This window comes from Siphateles boraxobius, unplaced genomic scaffold (assembly GCF_051911475.1).
Source record: "Siphateles boraxobius isolate OS27281-9 unplaced genomic scaffold, OSU_SipBor_1 18, whole genome shotgun sequence".
NCBI classification, from domain to species: domain Eukaryota; kingdom Metazoa; phylum Chordata; class Actinopteri; order Cypriniformes; family Leuciscidae; genus Siphateles; species Siphateles boraxobius.
Genome location: NW_027508788.1, coordinates 10,305,106 through 10,325,803, shown reverse-complemented (window position 1 = coordinate 10,325,803; position 20,698 = coordinate 10,305,106). Strand labels below are relative to the sequence as shown.

The window sequence follows — 20,698 nt, the reverse complement described above, 5'->3', positions numbered from 1 at the left end:
AAATAAACAAAAAAGGCACTAAAACAGCATTAAAAATACTGCAATTTCACCAGTGTGAAGGAGATTTGGGTGAGCAGAATCACATTACATAGAAAAATTAATCAAGCTATGTCCATTATCTCTGTGTATTTTTTTTTTATTATTTTTTTTTGCTGCGGTTACACAAGGACCTATTTTTTTCAGGAGTAAGCGGCTCATACGCGGATGAGACAGCGGAAATCACTGCCAGCTGGTGTGCTGACACACTCCTGCAGATGGATGCGGGTATCAAGTACTCAACTCTATTGATTATCCACAGACACTGGGAAAAGCGGAAAAGCGATTCACATTAAGAGACGCACTGCTCAGGCGAGCCACTAACTTGAGATAAGCTTTATGTGGAACGTACAATACCCTAGTTTTAATTCCTAAACTATTTTTCCTATATTCTCACCTCATAGTTGATGTGATGACAGGTAAGGTGGAAATTAAAATAAGTGAGAAATGCATATATATACACATTCACAAGCATAAAAGTGATCAAACTTTAAAGTGACAGCTCCCTTCACATATAATCTTCATACGGAAACACCTCAAGCGCTTGTTCGCTTTGCCGCCATTTGGTTTTTTTTCTCCGCTCTTGTTCATTCTTTGAACTTCCAGTCGGGTGCTTTGGAGTTTATTTCTGTATTTGAGGTCAGGATTGTGCATTCTTTCTCAAACTCTTTAGTCCTGTTTGCTGACAGTATCAAAGCAGGTTGTCACTGATATGCAGTTAACACATGCAGATGTCGTCAGATAACAAACTGCATTATGTACACACAGATGCTAATGCACAGACGCTCTTTATCGACTAATGTCTGAAAATATATCCACCCTGCTGCAAAACTCTGCACACATAGTCATTCAAAGACACGTCAAATGAAACCATAGCACTTTGTAGCAAACATTTATCTTCATATTGTACATGAGGTGAATCTGCTGCAATAATAGACCAAAAGAACCAGGAAGTACCTGTGACAGGTGCCTCTATGTCCAGCATGGTCTTCTCTTGGCGTAAGATGGAGGCCCCTTCATTTATGATTCGAAGGGCCACGTTCTCTTCCACCCTGCCTTCTTTAGTGAGGTGGGCTTTCAGTAGATCCACCCTTGGTTTCCCCTCACAGTCAAACACCTCCTTCGTGGTGAGGCGGTGACTCAGGGGGAAGGGAACGGCTGAGGGGAGCACAAAACAGAAAGAATACATCAGAACTTGAATGTTACACTTATGAATTAATTTGTTACACTTTTGATGAATCAGTTATGTTGTACAAAAGCATAACTCAATGGTCAGTTTCAACTTTTCTCTGGGGATATATGTTATAATTAACTAACTAACTAACTCAACTACATCATGTTCTATAATTTAAATCATTTCTGAGACCATACCAGCTGTTTATAGAATACAGGTTCAAGGATTTCTTTGTTAAATCAAAATGGCTGCCCAAAAATATCAGTGGTGTGCAAAACCTACACTGCTCATAAAAAGTCTGGGGTTGATATTTTTTGAAAGAAGTTTCTTATGCTCACCAAGGATGCATTTATTTGATACAGTTCTATTATGCACAATTATTAAGCATAAAAATCCTTTACTCCAGTCTTCAGCAGTGTTAAATTATTATCATTGAGATCCAAATATAGTTTTTAAATAAATATTTTTATCTTCCATATTTAGTTAAATTTTTAAGTTTGAGTAATTCTGTTCAGTGTTTTTGTCATTTTTAAAAAAACATGTCTATAAAAGTTTCCTTATTTTGTTTTGTTTTTAAAGATTTAGTATTTTAGAACATCAAATTAAACTGAATCAAAATCATTTAATCAAATAAATTTTGTTTTGGAAACTAGCCTTGGATAAAGTAGCCTTGAAAAAAATATTGAAAAACATTATTTCAGTTAACTTTATGTTATTTTAAATAATGTCTCAGTTACATATGGTAACCCTAGTTCCATGAAGGACGAAGGAACGGAGATGTACGTCGTGACCGACTAATAGGAATCTCGCTAGAGAGGTCAATCTACTTTGAGTGAAACTAAACAAGCCAATGCACGTTGCCGTGCAATCATTTGCATCAGCTGCTCAGCCTCGCAGTGGGGGTATATAATGAGCAGCAGGTGCGATTGCACTTTTTTGCTGAGGAGCCAAGCCTGAAAAGCTGGCTGCCCCGGCAGGCAGCAGCAGATGTGGCGACGGGACGTACGTCTCCGTTCCCTCCTTCAGGAAACGAGGGTTACCATATGTAACCACCTTGTGCAAGCCTCTACCCCTTCCTGCCTGGAAGGACGATAGGAGGAGGCTTACACAGAGTGAATCTGTCACTGTTGTTCTGTGATAACCCATACAGTGAGACATTGATTAAAACAGGGAAAGCGTGCCCTTTCTGTTAGGAAGGAGAACAATGGGGAAACCACTTTCTTCAAAGAGTTATTTGGGAATACATATGGACTAGTCCGAAGGCTGTACTACATATGAATACTGGGTGACTTAGCTAGCCCAAGGGAAAGACACAGGCTTACGTTAGGAGCAGCCATAGAGAAAATATACACATATGGGATCCCCGTAGGGTCACACATATGGGACACATCCTAGACCCGGTTCTCAAGGATCAGCCATGTCCGGGCCGAGGGTGTTGGAGGACTCAACAGGTTTTTCACTTTGGAGTAATAAGGGTGCACAGTAGATTGCAGCAAGCCGACAGAGCCGGACCTCTTAGTGCTTCTACCCGTTTAGGGTAAGAACACGGGAGGAGACTGGCTCTGCACGTAGGCTATAATATCTAGCGAACGTGTTAGGTGTCGCCCAGCCCGCAGCTCTACAGATATTTGTTAGCGAGGAGCCACGTGCCAGTGCCTGGGAGGATGCAATGCCTCTCGTGGAGTGAGCATGCAACCTAAGCGGGCAGGGCACGCCTTGTGCTTGGTAAGCCAAGCCGATGGCATCCACTATCCAGTGTGCCATCCTCTGCTTGGAGACAGCCTTTCCCTTCTGCTGGCCTCCGTAACAGACAAAGAGCTTGTCTGAGGTCTTGAGACTTTGAGTTCTGTCCATGTATAAATGCAGAGCGCGAACGGGACAGAGCAAAGTCAGGGCTGGGTCTGCCTCCTCCAAAGGCAGCGCTTGCAGGTTCACTACCTGGTCCCTGAAGGGAGTGGTAGGAACCTTGGGCACATAGCCAGGCCGGGGTCTCAGTACTACGTGGTTGTCACCCGGCCCGAACTCTAGTCACGATTCATAGACCGAAAATGCCTGCAGGTCCCCTACCCTCTTGACAGAGGCCAGTGCATCCAGCAGCAAAGTCTTCATGGAAAGAAGCTTTAAGTCTACTTACTGCAAAGGCTCAAAGGGAGCATCCTGAAGTGCTCGAAGCACCAGGGAAAAATCCCAAGAGGGTATGGAGGGGGGTCGAGGAGGATTTAATCGTCTCGCCCCCCTAAGAAACCTGATGACCAGGTTGTGCTTTCCTACTGTTTTGCCATCTATGTGGTCGTGATATGCTAAAATAGCTGTAGCATGTACTTTGAGGATGGAGGGAGACAGCCTTCACTCCAACCCTTGCTGCAAGAAGGAAAGCACAGAACCTATCGAACATTTTCGGGGGTCTTCTCGGCAAGAAGAACACCCCTCGACAAACAGATTCCACTTCAGGGTGAACACACGTCTCGTGGACGGCGCCCATGCAGAAGTGATGGTGTTAAGTACCTCTGAGGATAAGTCACCTAGAACCTCCGCGTCCCGTTCAGGAACCAGACATGGAGTTTCCAGAGGTCCGGACACGTGTTTCATAGGGTGCCCCGTCTATGAGTCAAAAGATCCTTCCTCAGAGGAATGGGCCACAGAGAGACTGTCACTAGGAGCATGAGTTCTGGGAACCAAGTCCAGGTGGGCCAATAGGACGCTCCTCGTCCTTCCTGACTTTGCCCAGTGTCTGCGCAAGTAGGCTCACTGGGGGAAATGCATATTTGCGGAGGCCCCGGGGCCAGCTGAGTGCCAGTGCGTCCGTGCCAAGTGTTGCCTCGGCCAGGGAGTAAAACAGCTGGCAGTGGGAGGTCTCTGAGGAGGCAAACAGGTCTACCTGAGCCTCCCCGAACTCTCTCCAGATCAGCTGAATCGCCAGGGGGTGGAGTCGCCATTCTCCCGGGAGCACAGCTCGTGATAGCTTGTCGGCCACACAGTTGAGCACACCAGGGACATACAAGACATACTCGAAGTGACCTCAGATGCTTCTGACTCCAGAGGAGGAGATGGCGGGTGGGTTGCGATATGCGACGGGAGCGTAGACCACCTTGTCGGTTGGTGTACACAATGGTCGCAGTGTTGTCCGGACCTGCAGCAAAGCCATGGCGTGCATGGCAGAGGGAGCTTCCCCACAGGCCTTGTCCGATGAGTACCTACAGGCCCGGGAAGGAAGACACGGTTCTCTGCGCCAAGTTAGGGCACAGCTGCATTGCAACGGCCCGCTCCACTGGCGGGATACAAGTGTATCCCTTAGCTGCCGCGCCATCAAGGGTGGTGAGGGAAGAGGAGCCACCGAGACAGTTTCTGGCAGTAAAAGATGTCGTCCACGTCCCTGTGTGCTCCTCATGTACCTCCGGTGAGAAAGGCACTGGGGTGGGTTGCTGAGAATCAGCGCGCGCCACCCCGAGATACCAATCGTCCCAGCCTTGAGAGCTCGGGAAACGGTGGAGGGTTCCACTCGAGCCCGATCCCGTTGGTGGCCCGGGAAAGCATGGCCATCATCTCCGGGTCCGACTCGAGCACCACTGGCACACCTGAAGGAGGCAGCTGTGCTGAGTCATCGTCCGCGGAGAAGACTGACCCACCCTCCGATGGTCCAGCAGGTTCCGTTGGTGGCTCAACTGGCTGGGCAGCATGAGAGGGATGAGGGTTCCTTGGGGGTTGGTTCCCCGAAGGAAGCGCGCTCAACGTAATCCTCAGGTCTCCCGCGTCACTACCCATAGCAAACCTCTGGGGAGGGTTGGATCGAAGTAGAGGCACAGGGACTGGAGGTTTGCAGGAACGAGAGTCTCGACCGCAGCTCCGAGATGGTCATCTTCCCACAAAGGGCACATGACTCATCCACGAACGCTGCCTCAGCATGTTCGAGGCCCAGACACACGAGGCAGCAATCGTGACCATCCCGTGAACCCAGGTAATGACCACAGATAGAAACACACAGAAACACACAGATAGAAAGTCATCTTGAAAAAGTCACAATATATCTATGTAAGCTCTTTTAGGGACTGCTCTCACTGGTGCTGAAGCACACAGGGGAACAGTCACTACAAACACAGACAGGTGTGCACCTGTCTGTGCGCTGTCTCTCTCTCTCTCGCTGGCAGGTCTTACCAGCTGTAAAAACAGCTTTTGAGCGCTCTGAACGGCGCACCTTACCGGCTGTTATAACAGCTTTTTGTTTTTTCTCAAAACCAAAAAAACAAAAAAGACAAAGAAGAGAGAGAAAGACTGCTCACGCTCGCTGCTGTGCTGTAACACCAACACCAGGATGGAAAGGTCCAGAAAGGCTTTTAGATGAACTCTCTGTAGACAGCATTCAAAATGCTTGGCTCCGGAGCAAAAAGCTGAAGTGCAATCGCACCTGCTGCAAATGATTGCACGCCAATGTGCATTGGCTTGTTTAGTTTCACTCGAAGTAGATTGGCCTCTCTAGCGAGATTCCTATTAGTCGGTCAGTTGAGAGAGTGATAGGGTACAAAATTGTTCATGGTTTTATTTAACTATAATAACCCTTGTCTTCAGTGTCACATGATCCTGCAGAAATCATTATAATATGCTGATTTGCTACTCAAGAAACATTTATTATTATAATCAATGTTGAAAACAGTTGTGCTGCTTCATATTTCTGTGGAAATCGTAACATTCTTTCCAGGATTCTTTGATGAATAGAACGTTCAAAAGAACTTTCAATTTCCATTAATTTGAAATAGAAATCTTTTCTAACTATACAATTTTTCACTGTCACTTTTGATTTATTTAATGCAATGCACATATTTTCCAAAGGAAACTAGTTAGTGGCTTGCCTAAAGGGCTATTTGACCCCAATAAGAGGATGTTCAGCAATAGCTGGATGGAGTGAAATTTTATCACGCTAACAGTTAACATGCTAAATGAAGCACCACCACTAAGAAAACAAATATATAACATATCAAATAAATAACTATCAAATAACTAGGCCTCACTTATTATGTATGATTTGACCACTGTGACCCATCTTAAATTGCTCTCTGTCAAACTCCTAAACTTCTCACAAAACTGCTTTTTTTTATCCATGACTGCCTAGGATCATCATTTGTACATTGAGCTCAGCTCACTTACAGCAATGCAAAATTAGCCTCATATCACAAAAGCAAAGCCGGAACTGCTATGAGTTAGTAGACTGACAAGCTGCTTATTAAAGCTTCTAAAGAGCTGTATGTGAATAATTGATAAAGGTGCAGCGAACGATTTACCGATCCTCAGCTGCGTGAAAATTCAATTCAGAAATTAGACAGAGAAAACAATATCTGCACCAAAAATTGGGGCAAATGCAGTTTCTTTCCGCTGTGACTCACTAATGTGTACACTGATAATGTGGGACTTGGCTTCAACAAAACATTGGCATGGTGAATTATTTACGTGCATGCTAGCGAAGATTCGCCTGCACTGTACAGAAATAATTATGGAGTGCAGTTACAGTGCCACTGAGAAGAAATGCTAAACATTGTTCAGATACAAGATGACATAGTCTCTAAGAGCAGGATTTCAGAAATAGACTTTTGAGATATGGGCAATTCTGTAAGCAAAACATGCATCTTGTATTGCTGAGTAGAGGCTAGCAACATCATACACAGCTCAGAGAGAGAGAGAGAGAGAGAGAGAGAGAAATACAGTAGGGGAACTGGGGAGGGAAGCTCAGGGCATAGACTCAACGTGATCAACACAAAGCTAAATAATTCATGTTTGACTTGAGGGGGAAAAATGAGAAATCTCATGTTCCTGCTGCTGGGATAATGAGACTAGGCCTAGCATAGGATTTTAACAGCGGTAAGGAAACAGCCCATTCGAAAAAGTGTGTGTGGGTGCACTTGTGTTACTTCTGCATATTGACATGCTTGGTTTCCTTGGTCCTTGTTTGTTAACAAATCTAAAGACTGTCACATTTAGATTAATTTTCGAGGAGAAGAAAAATTCATTGTCTATTATCAAAAGTATAGCGATGTAATAAGCACGCCATGGCTCACACACAGAAGTCAAACCAATCAGCTTTCTATTGGTCAACGTGACAAATCTGGGTGACCAACTAGAACCAGCTGTCAAATCTCCTTTGGGAAATATTTTACCCTGACGCGAAATTCCCAATTGCGTGGATTTTGGTGGTTACTGAATTTTGCTTGTGAAAACTTGCAGAACAGTGATGAATGTGAACACACCTTTATATTTCATATGTCAGCTATAATGCAATACATCGGTACAAGACATTCAGGAACTCCATTAATACATTCTGCTAGTAAGATAGCCTTTAGCATGTAAAGCATAAACACATTTTGGGGTAGTTATCACTCAAGGAAAGCACCAGCGGCAATGTTCACATAGATATTCTGCGCCTTGCTGTTATCCACTCCATTGACAACAGATATATGGATATTCATTTTAAATGCACTGACGTACAACTCAACTCAAATGTACAAAGTTTCTCGATGCAACTCAAAAGGATTGAAATTGTTTAAATTATTTTCAAACATTTGTTATAGTAATGTTTCGGTTTACTTTTCAGTTTTGACTTGGAAATGAACAAACACTTGATCTCCAAATCAATAACTCACATTAACATTATCAGAAAAGTGAATGATTATGGTAATTTATGTCTACATAAGGTAATTAATATTCATGAGTTAAGCCACCACCATCTCATGAAATCCTGCTTGCTGCAGTCTATTTAAATTTGAATGAATGAATGATTCAATTATTTCAATGACAATAAGAATAAATACTTCACTAATTTCATTACTTGATGAATCAGTGTTTTTTGAACAAATCTCTCGAATTAATGATTCAATAACAAATACATTTTTTAACAGTTACTTGTCGCTACCTGGTGGCGTAATAACGTAATCGGTACAATCGTTTTTTGAAGCGCCATATTACTCTCTAAAGGTGATTTAATGTATTTTGAATGCTTCTGTATACATCAGTGTTTATCAGAACTATAAACTTTTATCCAAGAAGATAATATGAATATTTTTAATATATAACACAGAAATAACGATACTGTGTGGGGTTGAAAAGACTGTTTGGGAAGCTGTTTTATACCTATACATGACAACTGCTCTCTCTGGCTCAGCAGCAGCACCAACGCATATTTTAATGTTTGGGTGAGATTTTGTCAAAGGTTTATTAGACACGGGGGAATCATTGTTGTTTAGGAATGAGATTGTGTGGGTGTTTGAATCGAGATTGCGATCTTTTAATGATTAATCGTCCGCATACAGAATAGCATGGACAGATACACATTTCTGAAACTCTTTACTTCATTAATGTTAATGCTATACAGTTTATCATGAGCTATAAAAAAATACATTTTCGGTTTGTTATTGATTTAGTGGCCCTTTAGCCTTTTTGATGAGTCTGGGAGTTTCACATGACAAAACACAAATTAGAAAGCAATTGTCAAAGAGACACAATGGAGAATGAAAGATTTAAGGGTTTTCTTCTCAATTTGAAGAAGCAAATTTGTGCGAAGTGACAGCATTTTAACAAATCGTTTGGCACCTTTCTGACTCAGTGTGAGAGTCCACCAAAAGACGTCATGGCCATGGCACAGTCAGACGGAGTGAGTGAGAGAAAGACAGAGAGCGAGAGAGAAAAACACACAACGCAGAAGCATCATCTGAACATAATGCCTCTTCCACAAGAACATAATGTCCCTATTTGTCCCCATCTTCGCCTTCTCCCAATACTCTAGAGGGCTGAGACACACTCTCACAGCATCCTGAAAGACAGAAAGATGACAAGATAGAAATGCAGTTTGTGTAAATATGAACAATAATGAGATGGTCCAGAGCACAACGTGTGACCTAACGGAGTGAGAAGAAACTTAATAGGAAGAATAGACAGGAGAGAAACAGGAGAATGTGTGAAATGCCTAAGGAACAACAATCTCCGTAGGGAGGAATGGAGAGCAAAATTTATAGAGAGAGAAAGAGAGTGGTTCAAGGGTGAGATGGAAAACAGCAGCTTAGCTCTTCACTTCACAAGATGTTGGACTGTGGTGCATGTTGCCGAGCAACAGCCGGTGACTACTGAAGTGTGGCCGGTTCAGACACAGTATACACTGATTTCGGACTAAATCTCCAACGTGCAGGTCTGCAGCAGCTCTTTTCTTCTCTATGCACACCATAAACACACCAAAATATTCCATTCTGAAGCTAATAAACAATAAATCACTGTGCGCTATGGCAAAAAAAAAAAAAAAAAAAAAAAGGAGGACGGTGTCCTGCTCTTTGGACTCTTATTTTGGTATACTGTTGTCTTGCTGTGCCTGTGTTCTCTTCCTGTGGTTTAGTTCATTTCTTTTTTCCTATTGCCATCTTGTTAGTTTCCATAGCAACCCTTCTTTGTTACCATTATAACTAATCACCTGTCCTTCATTTAGCCCCTTGTCATCTTGTGTATTTACACCCTCAGTTATCATCAGTTCATTGTCTTATATTAATGTTTCAAGCAGGTGTTTGTATCAGATGGTTCCTGATGTTTACTAAATGAAAGTTCATCGTTCTTCTGTGTCATTCCTCACTGTTTGGATTATCACGTCAAGCTGGTGCGTGACACTCTTATACACCTCAGCGGTGTATAATTAACACATATTTCTGTCATGACAACTCTCTGAGTGTTTGGCATGGTAATGGATATGATAATGTTGAAATGTTTGGTCTTGGCGGAATAGATCTGCTACGCTGCTGCTGTTATTATTGTTGCTGCTACAGAGCAAGTACAGGACTTACTACTGCCAATACATGAGTTACAACACACTGCTGTCAAGTCACCTTCATTTATATAGCGCTTTTAACAATATAGATTGTTTCAAAGCAGCTTTACAGTGATAATAGGAAATTAAAGTAACAGAGGTTGCTTTGGCTTTACAGCAGCTCTAGAATAAAGTTATTGTCTAGCTAAAGTTAGTTTTGATTGATTCACTTCTGTTGCAACGATCATTAGTTATTAACTGCTAACACGACACCGTTCTAACAGAAAAACCTTAATGCGATCCGGCCGCTAATTTGCACAAAACAGTGCCTGTTGGCTCGAGAACGCAAACCATGAAATAGGTTGCAAAGTACAAGCTTTGAAAAATTGATAATGCAGAATTTTTATTACTTCCATGTAGCCACGTGAACCGGAATTAACGTTTCATCTGTACAGAGGTAAAGGGAAGGGAATGAGGCCTTCACAGTGGAGAGACTAATTGACACTTCAGAACTGCGTTGTCGTCGTGTCCAGGCGCAGTTCCTTCATCAGATCCGGATACGGCCTGGATCCGGAGGACTGCGGTAAACCTCTGGATTAACAGAGAGACTAATATTAGCGTAGACCCCATCCTTCTTATGATGTAACAAGTACATCAGGACTTATGGGAAATGTTCCCGGTTCCGGCTGACCTAATCTATGCAGCCTAACACTGAATTATAGAAGTCTATAATGTGTTATGTGTATGTTAGGTCAAAGAGATGTGTTTGAGTGTGTCTGCTTCCCGGACAATGTTAGGAAGACTGTTCCAAAGTTTTGGTGCTAAATAGGAAAATGTCACAGTGTCTGGTTTGTGTTCCCTGGGTTGCCACTAGAGGTCCTCGTTCTCACGGTGTCTTTCACGTTTGACTTCATTTCCCAGCATTCTGTCTGTCACTCATCAGTTCATTGTACTCAGCTGTTTCCCATCACCTTGTTAGTTTGAGTGTATATATACCCTGTCTGTTTTAGTGTTTGTCACGGAGTCGTTGTTATTCGTCACGTCACTTTTGAGGTCTGTTCTGCTTTGTGCTAGTTTGTTTATTGTTTTATGTTTTTGGATTGCTACGTTGGTTTTGACCCCTGCCTGGACTGGATGTGAGTACGGATTACCCCTTTTAATAAATACCTGCTATTGGATCTACGCTGTCTGTGTGTGTGTTCGTGACAGAACGACTCCGTCCACAAATAGATCCAGCAGTATGGACTTTTGCGGATCTTCCCCAAATGCCGAGAAGGAGAGGAGGCAGCAGAGGGGGAATTCGTGGGTTGAAGAGATTCCCCCCCGTATGAACATTCATCAATGTTTTGCCTTATGGGCCCAACTGACTGACGAAGCCGCAGCGGCTAAGGCTTCAGCGAAATCTTCCATCAGAAATGGTGAGTCGTTTCTGGGGACTCGTCTGGCGAAGTTCTCCAGAACTCTGGGAGGTTGCAGGGGAGGAGGTGGTCGACAAGTTCCACGACACCGTCCTCCGCCTAGCAATTTTTCTAATCCGGAGCCGCCGGACTGGCCCAGCATAAGATCCTCGCCGCTGGTTCCGCCCAGCACAGGATCCTCGCTGCGGGCTCCGTCCAGCACAAGATCCTCGCCGCTGGTTCTGCCCAGCACAAGATCCTCGGCGCTGGTTCCGCCCAGCACTAGATCTTCGTCGCTGGTTCCGCCCAGCACAGGATCTTCGCCGCTGGTTTTGTCCAGCCCCGAGCCCTCACCGCTGGCGCCGTCCAGCCTCGAGCTCTCACCACTGGCGCCGTCCAGCCCAGCGCCCTCTCGCACTCATGGACGGAGGAGGAGGAAGAGATACAGTCCATCTGCTCAGCCAGAGACCACTCCGTCTGCCCAGTCAGAGACTGTTCACGTTCCGTCTGCCCAGTCAGAGACTGTTCACGTTCCGTCTGCCCAGTCAGAGACTGTTCACGCTCCGTCTGCCCAGTCAAAGACTGTTCACGCTCCGTCTGCCCAGTCAGAGACTGTTCACGTCCCGTCCGCCCAGTCAGAGACTGTTCACGTCCCGTCCGCCCAGTCAGAGACTATTCAGGTCACATCTGCCCAGACAGAGACGGCTCACGCCACGTCTGCCCAGTCGGAGACAGATCGGGAGATGCCCATTCTCGTGGCCGGAGGGGCACTGATCGGCTATTTAGAGCGTCTAGCTCGGATCCTGGAGACGCCCTTCAGACCTTTAGTGTCTGCCGTTCCTGAGCCGGAGCCAGTGTCTGCCGTTCCTGAGCCGGAGCCAGTGTCTGTTCCAGAGCCGGAGCCAGTGTCTGCTGTACCTGAGCCGGAGCCAGCATCTTTTCCTGAACCAGTGTTTGTTTCTGTGTTTGTGTCTGTTCTTGTGGCTGTTTCAGTTTTGGTGTCTGTTCCTGAGCCGGTGTCTGTTCCTGAGCCGTTGTCTGTTCCGGAGCCAGTGTCTGTTCCTGAGCCGGAGCCAGTGTCTGTTCCTGAGCCGGAGCCAGTGTCTGTTCCTGAGCCGGAGCCAGTGTCTGTTCCTGAGCCGGAGCCAGTGTCTGTTCCTGAGCCGGAGCCAGTGTCTGTTCCTGAGCCGGAGCCAGTGTCTGTTCCTGAGCCGGAGCCAGTGTCTGTTCCTGAGCCGGAGCCAGTGTCTGTTCCTGAGCCGGAGCCAGTGTCTGTTCCTGAGCCGGAGCCAGTGTCTGTTCCTGAGCCGGAGCCAGTGTCTGTTCCTGAGCCGGAGCCAGTGTCTGTTCCTGAGCCGTGGTCGCCTGAGTGGTCGTCTTCGCAGCCATGGCCACCCGAAGGGTCTTCACCGCCCTGGCCGCCCGAGGGGTCTTCACCGCCCCGGCCGCCCGAGGGGTCTGCACCGCCCCGGCCGCCCGAGGGGTCTTCACCGCCCCGGCCGCCCGAGGGGTCTTCCGCCCGAGGGGTCTTCACCGCCCCGGCCGCCCGAGGGGTCTTCACCGCCCCGGCCGCCCGAGGGGTCTTCACCGCCCCGGCCGCCCGAGGGGTCTTCACCGCCCCGGCCGCCCGAGGGGTCTTCACCGCCCCGGCCGCCCGAGGGGTCTTCACCGCCCCGGCCGCCCGAGGGGTCGTCTGCTTCGCCCTGGCCGCCCGAAGGGTCGTCTGCTTCGCCCTGGCCGCCCGATGGACTGTCAGCTTCGCCCTGGCCGCCCGATGGACTGTCAGCTTCGCCCTGGCCGCCCGATGGACTGTCAGCTTCGCCCTGGCCGCCCGATGGACTGTCAGCTTCGCCCTGGCCGCCCGATGGACTGTCAGCTTCGCCCTGGCCGCCCGATGGACTGTCATCTTCGCCCTGGCCGCCCGATGGACTGTCTGCTTCGCCCTGGCCGCCGGCTAAACCATCACCCCCTGTTTCTGTTCCCTTCCATGGACCTGGCCCCCCATCCCTCCCCCTGATCCTCCACCGTTCCACCTCCCTCCTGGACTCTTGTTTTGTTTGTTTTTTGTGGGTCTTGGAGCGTCTGGTAGCCGCTCCGTAGAGGGGGGGTTATGTCACAGTGTCTGGTTTGTGTTCCCTGGGTTGCCACTAGAGGTCCTCGTTCTCACGGTGTCTTTCACGTTTGACTTCATTTCCCAGCATTCTGTCTGTCACTCATCAGTTCATTGTACTCAGCTGTTTCCCATCACCTTGTTAGTTTGAGTGTATATATACCCTGTCTGTTTTAGTGTTTGTCACGGAGTCGTTGTTATTCGTCACGTCACTTTTGAGGTCTGTTCTGCTTTGTGCTAGTTTGTTTATTGTTTTATGTTTTTGGATTGCTACGTTGGTTTTGACCCCTGCCTGGACTGGATGTGAGTACGGATTACCCCTTTTAATAAATACCTGCTATTGGATCTACGCTGTCTGTGTGTGTGTTCGTGACAGAAAAGGATCTACCGCCAGCAGTCGATTTTGATATTCTAGGTATTATCAACTGGCCGGAATATTGAGATTGCAATAGACGTGACGGACCATAAAGCGTTAAGAGCTCGCTCAAGTACTGGGGAGCTAAACCATTTAGTGCTTTGTAAGTAATCAGCAGTATTTTAAAACTATACTATAGGGAGCCAATGCAGTGTTGACACAACCGGGCTAATATGGTCATACTTCCTGGTTCTGGTAAGAACTCTAGCTGCTGCGTTTTGGACCAGCTGTAGTTTGTTAATTAAGCGTGCAGGGCAACCACCCATAATAGCATTACAATAACCTAGCCTTGATGTCATGAACGCATGAATTAACTGTTCCGTATTTGTCATTGAGAGCATATGACGTAATTTAGATATATTTTTAAGATGAAAAAATGCGGTTTTACAGATACTAGACACGTCACTTTCAAATGAAAGATTGGTATCAAAGAGCACACCCAGGTTCCTAACCTTTCAGAATTAAGTAGTAGGAAATTGCTAGTCATCCAGTTTTTTATATCAGCTATGCATTACGTAAATGTTGTGAATTGGTAGGTATCATCAGGGCGTGAAGAAATATAGAGCTGAGTATCATCAACTTAACAGTGAAAACTAATGCCATGCTTCCTAATGATATATCCTACGTGTAGCATGTACAGAGTGAACAGCAACAGTCCTAGTACTGAGCCTTGTGGTACGCCATACTGAACTTTTGATCGATAAGACATCTCTTCATTTACTGCTACATTAACTGACAACAGTCAGATAAGTATGATTTAAACCATGCTAATGCAATTCCACTAATGCCAACATAATTTTCAAGTCTATTTAAAAGAATTTTGTGGTCAATGGTATCAAATGCAGCACTAAGATCGAGTAACACTAATAGAGAGATAAAACCACGATCGGATGATAAGAGCAAATAATTTGTGACTCTGATGAGAGCTGTCTCAGAACTATGGTACGGTCTTGACTGAAAATCCTTGCAGATACCATTTCTTTCTAAAAAGGAATATAGTTGTGAGGATACTACCTTTTCTAGTATCTTAGACAGTAAAGGTAGATTCGAGATAATTGCTGACAGTAAACCTTTAGCTGAAACCTGTAATTGACTAATTCTGTAGGATCAAGTTGCGTTTTTTTAAAACGGTCTTTTTTTGCGGTTTAATCATAGCCAGCTTAAAAGTTTTTAGTACGTATCCTCATGACAAAGATTAATTAATGATATTAAGAAGAGGATCTATAACCTCTGGAAGCATCTCTTTCAATAGTTTAGTCGGTATAGAGTCTAACATAAACGTTGTCGATTTAGATGATTTAACGAGTTTAGAAAATTATTCCTCTCGTATAGCAATTGCTCTGCTTCCACTGCTGTGAGAAAGACAGACGTGCTACTGTTGTACAATACAGCATACATGAATTACCCTTAGCAGATCTATACAGGTAGAGCTGGGGCAGGTGGAGGGTTTCTGAAAGCATGCTGCAACTGCTACAGAAAATGCTGACCAAGTTTTTGAAGGTTGAGCAGTGAGCTCATTGCCTACTGTACTGACACAGGAGGAACCAATCAGCTGTGCCCTATAGAGAATGATGTGATTGCAACCAGTTTGAGTTAAGGACATATTAGCCTGCGCTATATAGAGTTTCATGACAGAACTTTGTATTTACATATAAATAAAAACAAGGTGCACCCAGAGCATAGCACAGTCATCTAGATTCTAGAAGACAATGTACAAAATGAATTACATATAGCTTGAGGTAATCATGCTAAAATGCATAATTTAGTGTTTTAGTATCATTGATATATATATATTCAGATGATGTTTAGATACTAAAAATAAATATATATTAAAAACAATTCACAACTCCCATGGTGTACTATTGCAGAAAAAAATATGTTTGTATTGAACATTGATGGTGCAGCAGATTTTGTGTGAAAGTAAAAGTGATTTATTTTTATTTAAAAATCTTATAAACGTACGAGGTGGCAAGTTGGGCCCTTTACCCCACACACAGGTATAAGCTCTGTTCAGGTATAAGTACACAGTCTTGTACCTTTGTCTTTTTTTCTGACTTCTAAATAATTTTATGCTTCAAACCAAAGTTTATAATGTTATGATTCACCTCGTAGCTGGCTGTTTAGGTTCATGGGTTATAACTCTTTAACAAATACTTTTTTTTTTAAATCCCTATGGTAAAACTGAATGAGAAAAATACTTCCAAAACCAAGGTTGCTGCAAAAGTGGGCGGGCACTGTATAGAACTGTTCAATATTAAATGAAATATAATAGCTGAAAATACTGCTAAAAGAAAGTGCTCAAACCAACTGGTCTTCAGTCCTGAAAACCGAATACATCCAATATCTGTCATCTGCCAAATTAGAAGGATTGATTTTATTGAGTCATTGTGGGATTTCCATATAAGCGAAAGATTGATGCAATATTGTTTTTTGATTAAAATTAGGCAGAATGGTGTCTTAATTGTTGTTTAGGTATGCAGCTTAGTAAGGCATCACACAACCCACCCCCCCCCTCCATCATTAATCCACCTCTTCTCTCCAGGAATTGCTGCATGTAGCTGTGTGGTTTTGAGATACAGTCGAGTGCAAAGTACATCGCAAATATACTGAAATGATTGCTTTTGTAACCAAAAGGTGCAGAACCATTAATTTTCTGTAAAGAACACGCATTTTTCCCACCATAGCTGGCAACGTTCTCAGATATGTTTCTCTATACCATTTCCATTACGGCATCTATGCACATTATTAGTGCTTGCAGCCTCTTCATCCTTCTCATTTCATCCTTCCCATCTGAAAACTGTTTTTAAAAGAAAACCCACCAGTTCAGGTCGACTTTGCACCGGAGCCATCCTTTTTTTTTTTGTTGCTGGAATGCGAGATCCGATCTGTTATCCAGATTCAGAAGGCATTTGATGTGGACAGGTGTAAACAAACCGTGTCCTGATTGGCTTATGATCTGATCTGCTTGATCGGATCACGGTGATCACATGTTAATGCCAAGTGTAAATGCAGCTTAAGTTTTGGAACATTAATCAATTAATCATTGGTCTCTTCTTACATGTAGAAGTAACCTAGACAAGCTCTTTATTTTCTTACAAAGTCATTCTAACTTCACTTTCATTAGAAGTGAAGTCTTCTGTACATTCCTCTTCAGATGAGTCTATTGTGGTCTCGGCTCATCTTATGTTCATCTTAACAAGCTCCGTTACGGTTGTCTGTCTTCCTGACTGTCTTACATTGTGAAATCTATGGCTCTATTATGCCTAACAGCCAGGTTCTCTCTTCCTCACTCTCACTCTCTCCTCATTTGCTCCTTTGGGAAAGCTCTGGATGCCTGTGACTGACAGTAAACCTTTAGTTGAAACCTGAAGGGTGTAAACACATAACATCCCTCCAGCGTATTGGACAATAATATGGGACTAACCCCAACCTGTGTGTGGCAGAAAACGCACAGCCATAGCAGTTGTGTCTCTTAGACAATTCATGATTCACCAACAAGCACACCTTGTTGTCGATGTGCTCATAATGTTAACAGAAGAGCTTCAGCCTTAGGCCGAGACTGCATACAATTGTGCTAATGCTAATGGAGATGACACATCAAATGATGTTTTATTAACAAAGTTCGGGAGGAGCACACTCAGATAATTAACACGAGTGGAGATCACTCAGCAATCAACGATAAGAGGTGTATATATATTCAGCAGTCTCACATCAATTCTTAGACAGTTTAGCAGCATCTCTCCACCACCCCTTCTCCACACTTCTAGTCCTAACCATTTACATACGGGGCAAGTACTCTGGGTTCGGGCCAAACTCTGAGCCCTCCCCCCGGACAGCATGCCAAATACGCTTTAAACTTTACTCCCTCTAATTGTATGTAAGTGTGAACTCGTGAAATACACTGAATTGTCACTGCATGTAACATATGCGTAACTCACCCAGAATCATGTAAAAGATTTTGCATATGCTGATAGAACAAGCCTCATAAAATGGACATACAAAAGTCCTATAAACAGTTTTATATACAGCTACTCATTTGAACCACGCCACAGGTACCATTTGTCCACTATCCTCAAATGGCAGCGCGAGCTTGCTAGAGCAGATGCGTTTACTTGCTGGTCGGTCTTGATCACGCGACCACTAAACGGTGCTGTGAGATCCAGTGAGAAGCACTTAAATTTAGCGAAGAAATCTCTCTGTGATTTAAACTAGATTAAACCAGATGAAACAGCGCTGAAGTTCTCAACAGCACTGACAAACACGATCAACGAACAACGATCCAGTTAGAAGGCTTTTCAATCAACAAATCACCATAATTTAACATGGATATACTTTAGCAACACTAATGCAGCGTTCACACTACCAGCGACACAATCCCATTCACTTCAATAGTGAGCTGGCGATTTCCCGACAACACGAGCGACAGTGACCGTTTGCGACAGGATGTAAGCATGTCGAGCGACGCAACAAAGTTGAGATATGTTGAAATTTATGCAAATGAAGAACAACTTTCAGGAGCGACAACCAATCAGAGTAAAGTCAGTGGAAGGCACATGTCATCGTATAAATGTCACCGGCACTATATCGTGTAGTGGAGTGTCAAGGCAAGATGGAGAAGTTTGTTTAAGCAGACAGCATCTTTCCTATAATTTATGATAGGTCTCTGAGAACATTCGGTGGTACTCCTCATGCTGACTCCGAGCTTGAATGGTTTCGTGAACCAAGATAGACAGTGCTTGTGCTTTCGCCGCAGATAAATAGCCACGATGACAAAGAGCACTCGCTGTTTCTCGTTCATCTTTAATACCAAGTATTTTATACACTGATTTCATTTATATTTAGTATTTTTTTACTTCCAAAAATGTTTGTTTGTAGAGGCAAGAAAACTGCTCCGTTGTCTACAACATGCAGTAACATCCGTGAATGTCATCTGTTCACACCGCTAGCGACAAGCAAAGACATGATCCCATTCATTTTCAATGGAGGGCTGGCAACTTCCGGCGACACAAGTGACAGTGACCATTGGCGTCAGAATGTTGACTTGTCAAGCGACGCGAGCCATGTGACGAAAGTTCAGAAAAATTTAACTTTATGAATGAATGAGGCATTTATATAGTGCTTTACTTTGTACTACTGTACAGTCTTAGTGAGTTTGTTTCATACATTGATAGTTTGTGTTGTTAAGTATATGATGCACTGCTGCAGTTCATATTACAGTTTGCCCTGCATTATGTTGAATATCAGGGCCAAGAAATTGTATTATTTGTCCAATTCTAATGATGTTTAAGTAATTTTTGGCAGTAGGAGTGAGTTAAATTTGTTGATTTATCTAAATCTTTAATCTGGTTAATGATTTAATGTACTGAGCACTGCTGTAGTTTATATCACAACACTCTCCAACAACAGATTGCTACTGTCTAATTAGAATGATCATTCATACTTTTATTTTAAATTAGAATTATATCTAGGAACTAGGAACGCCCCCAAGCGTCTTCACAATACAGAGACTAGTGGCATACAGCGACAAAGTCACTGGAGGTGTGAACAGGGCTTAACTGGCCGGCCCTCATTGTACAGCTGCCCACTGGGAAAACTCCCGGTGCTCCAGATGGCCAGTCCATCCCTGAACTGCACTATGGTATTATGGCAGAAATGTGGCATATTCATATTGAATTTTATTGTATTATTAATGTAGACATGTATTAAAGGAGTAATGGAATATCATTACAGTATTTTTTTAGATTAAGCTATAGCATTTGTGCATTTGTATTTATACTAAAACATGTATTTAGGTTACCATTTTTCATAACAAACACCATAGAAACCATATAGTTACATTTTACCATTGTAGTGAGGTGCGATATGTGTGCATGGTTTTATCTGTGGTTACTGGTTACCATGATAGAAATGGATGATACAATGGATGACCAGTGGTTAATTTTAATACAAGTAGAGTCCTAACTCAAACAGTCAGAATGTTTAAATTTTACCCTGTGAGGTTGTTTCAATTTTTTCAGGAGTTATTGTTTTTGTTAATGAACATAAATTTACATCTGCATCCCAACTCAAGCTACTATCAAAAGTGCATTTCTAGGGACAAAACTCATAGGCCTAATATTACTAATATTGCAGCTTGCACTGCAAACTGTGCAAAAAGATACACAACATCAAAGTCAGGCAACACAAACTATAACCCGTTAGAACATGCAACTAAGAAATATTTTTTTTCTATTAAGATATTTCTTTTGTCAAGGAAAAAAGACTGAAAAAGGGATTTTACTTAAGATAACTCATGCATGTTTTGATGTAGGTAAAATATTTTATTATAAATGTTTTGAATATTCTACCTCGGATTTGTGAGATACTCGCCTGTTTGGCAAGAATTGTTCATGTTCTAACAATAAAGGGTAGTTTAAAACCATTAACGGTCTGGTTTCTACAACTTTCACTCAGGAGCAAAAATTATATGAAATTTTTTATTGTGGATAATTTTTAATAAAAAATTAATCATTTACTCAACCGCATGTCGTTCCAAACCCATTAGACTTTAATTTAATCTCCGAATTTTTAATGAAATATGAGAGATTTCCGTCCCTCCATTGACAACTACACAACTCCCAATTTGATGCTTCAAGAAGTTCATAGAGATCGCAAAACTAATCCATATGAATTGAGCGGTTTAGTCCAAATTTTCTGAAGATACATGATCTCTTTATGTGCTGAACAGATTTAACTTAGGCTTTTATTCATATATAAACATTAATTCTCGTGTTACACAGCACATTTGAGCTTCCGCAAA

General features: G+C 43.5%; 1 protein-coding gene across 2 annotated transcripts in view; it reads right to left on the bottom strand.

Annotated features, from left to right (window-relative positions):
• ppp3ca (protein phosphatase 3, catalytic subunit, alpha isozyme) overlaps positions 1–20,698 on the bottom strand; it is a 77,528-nt gene that overhangs the window by 40,820 nt on the left and 16,010 nt on the right. For both annotated transcript variants that reach the window (XM_077233420.1, XM_077233421.1), the window contains exon 2: positions 994–1,194. In XM_077233420.1, the coding sequence (XP_077089535.1) occupies positions 994–1,194 (201 nt within the window). The remainder of the gene's footprint in view (positions 1–993; positions 1,195–20,698) is intronic.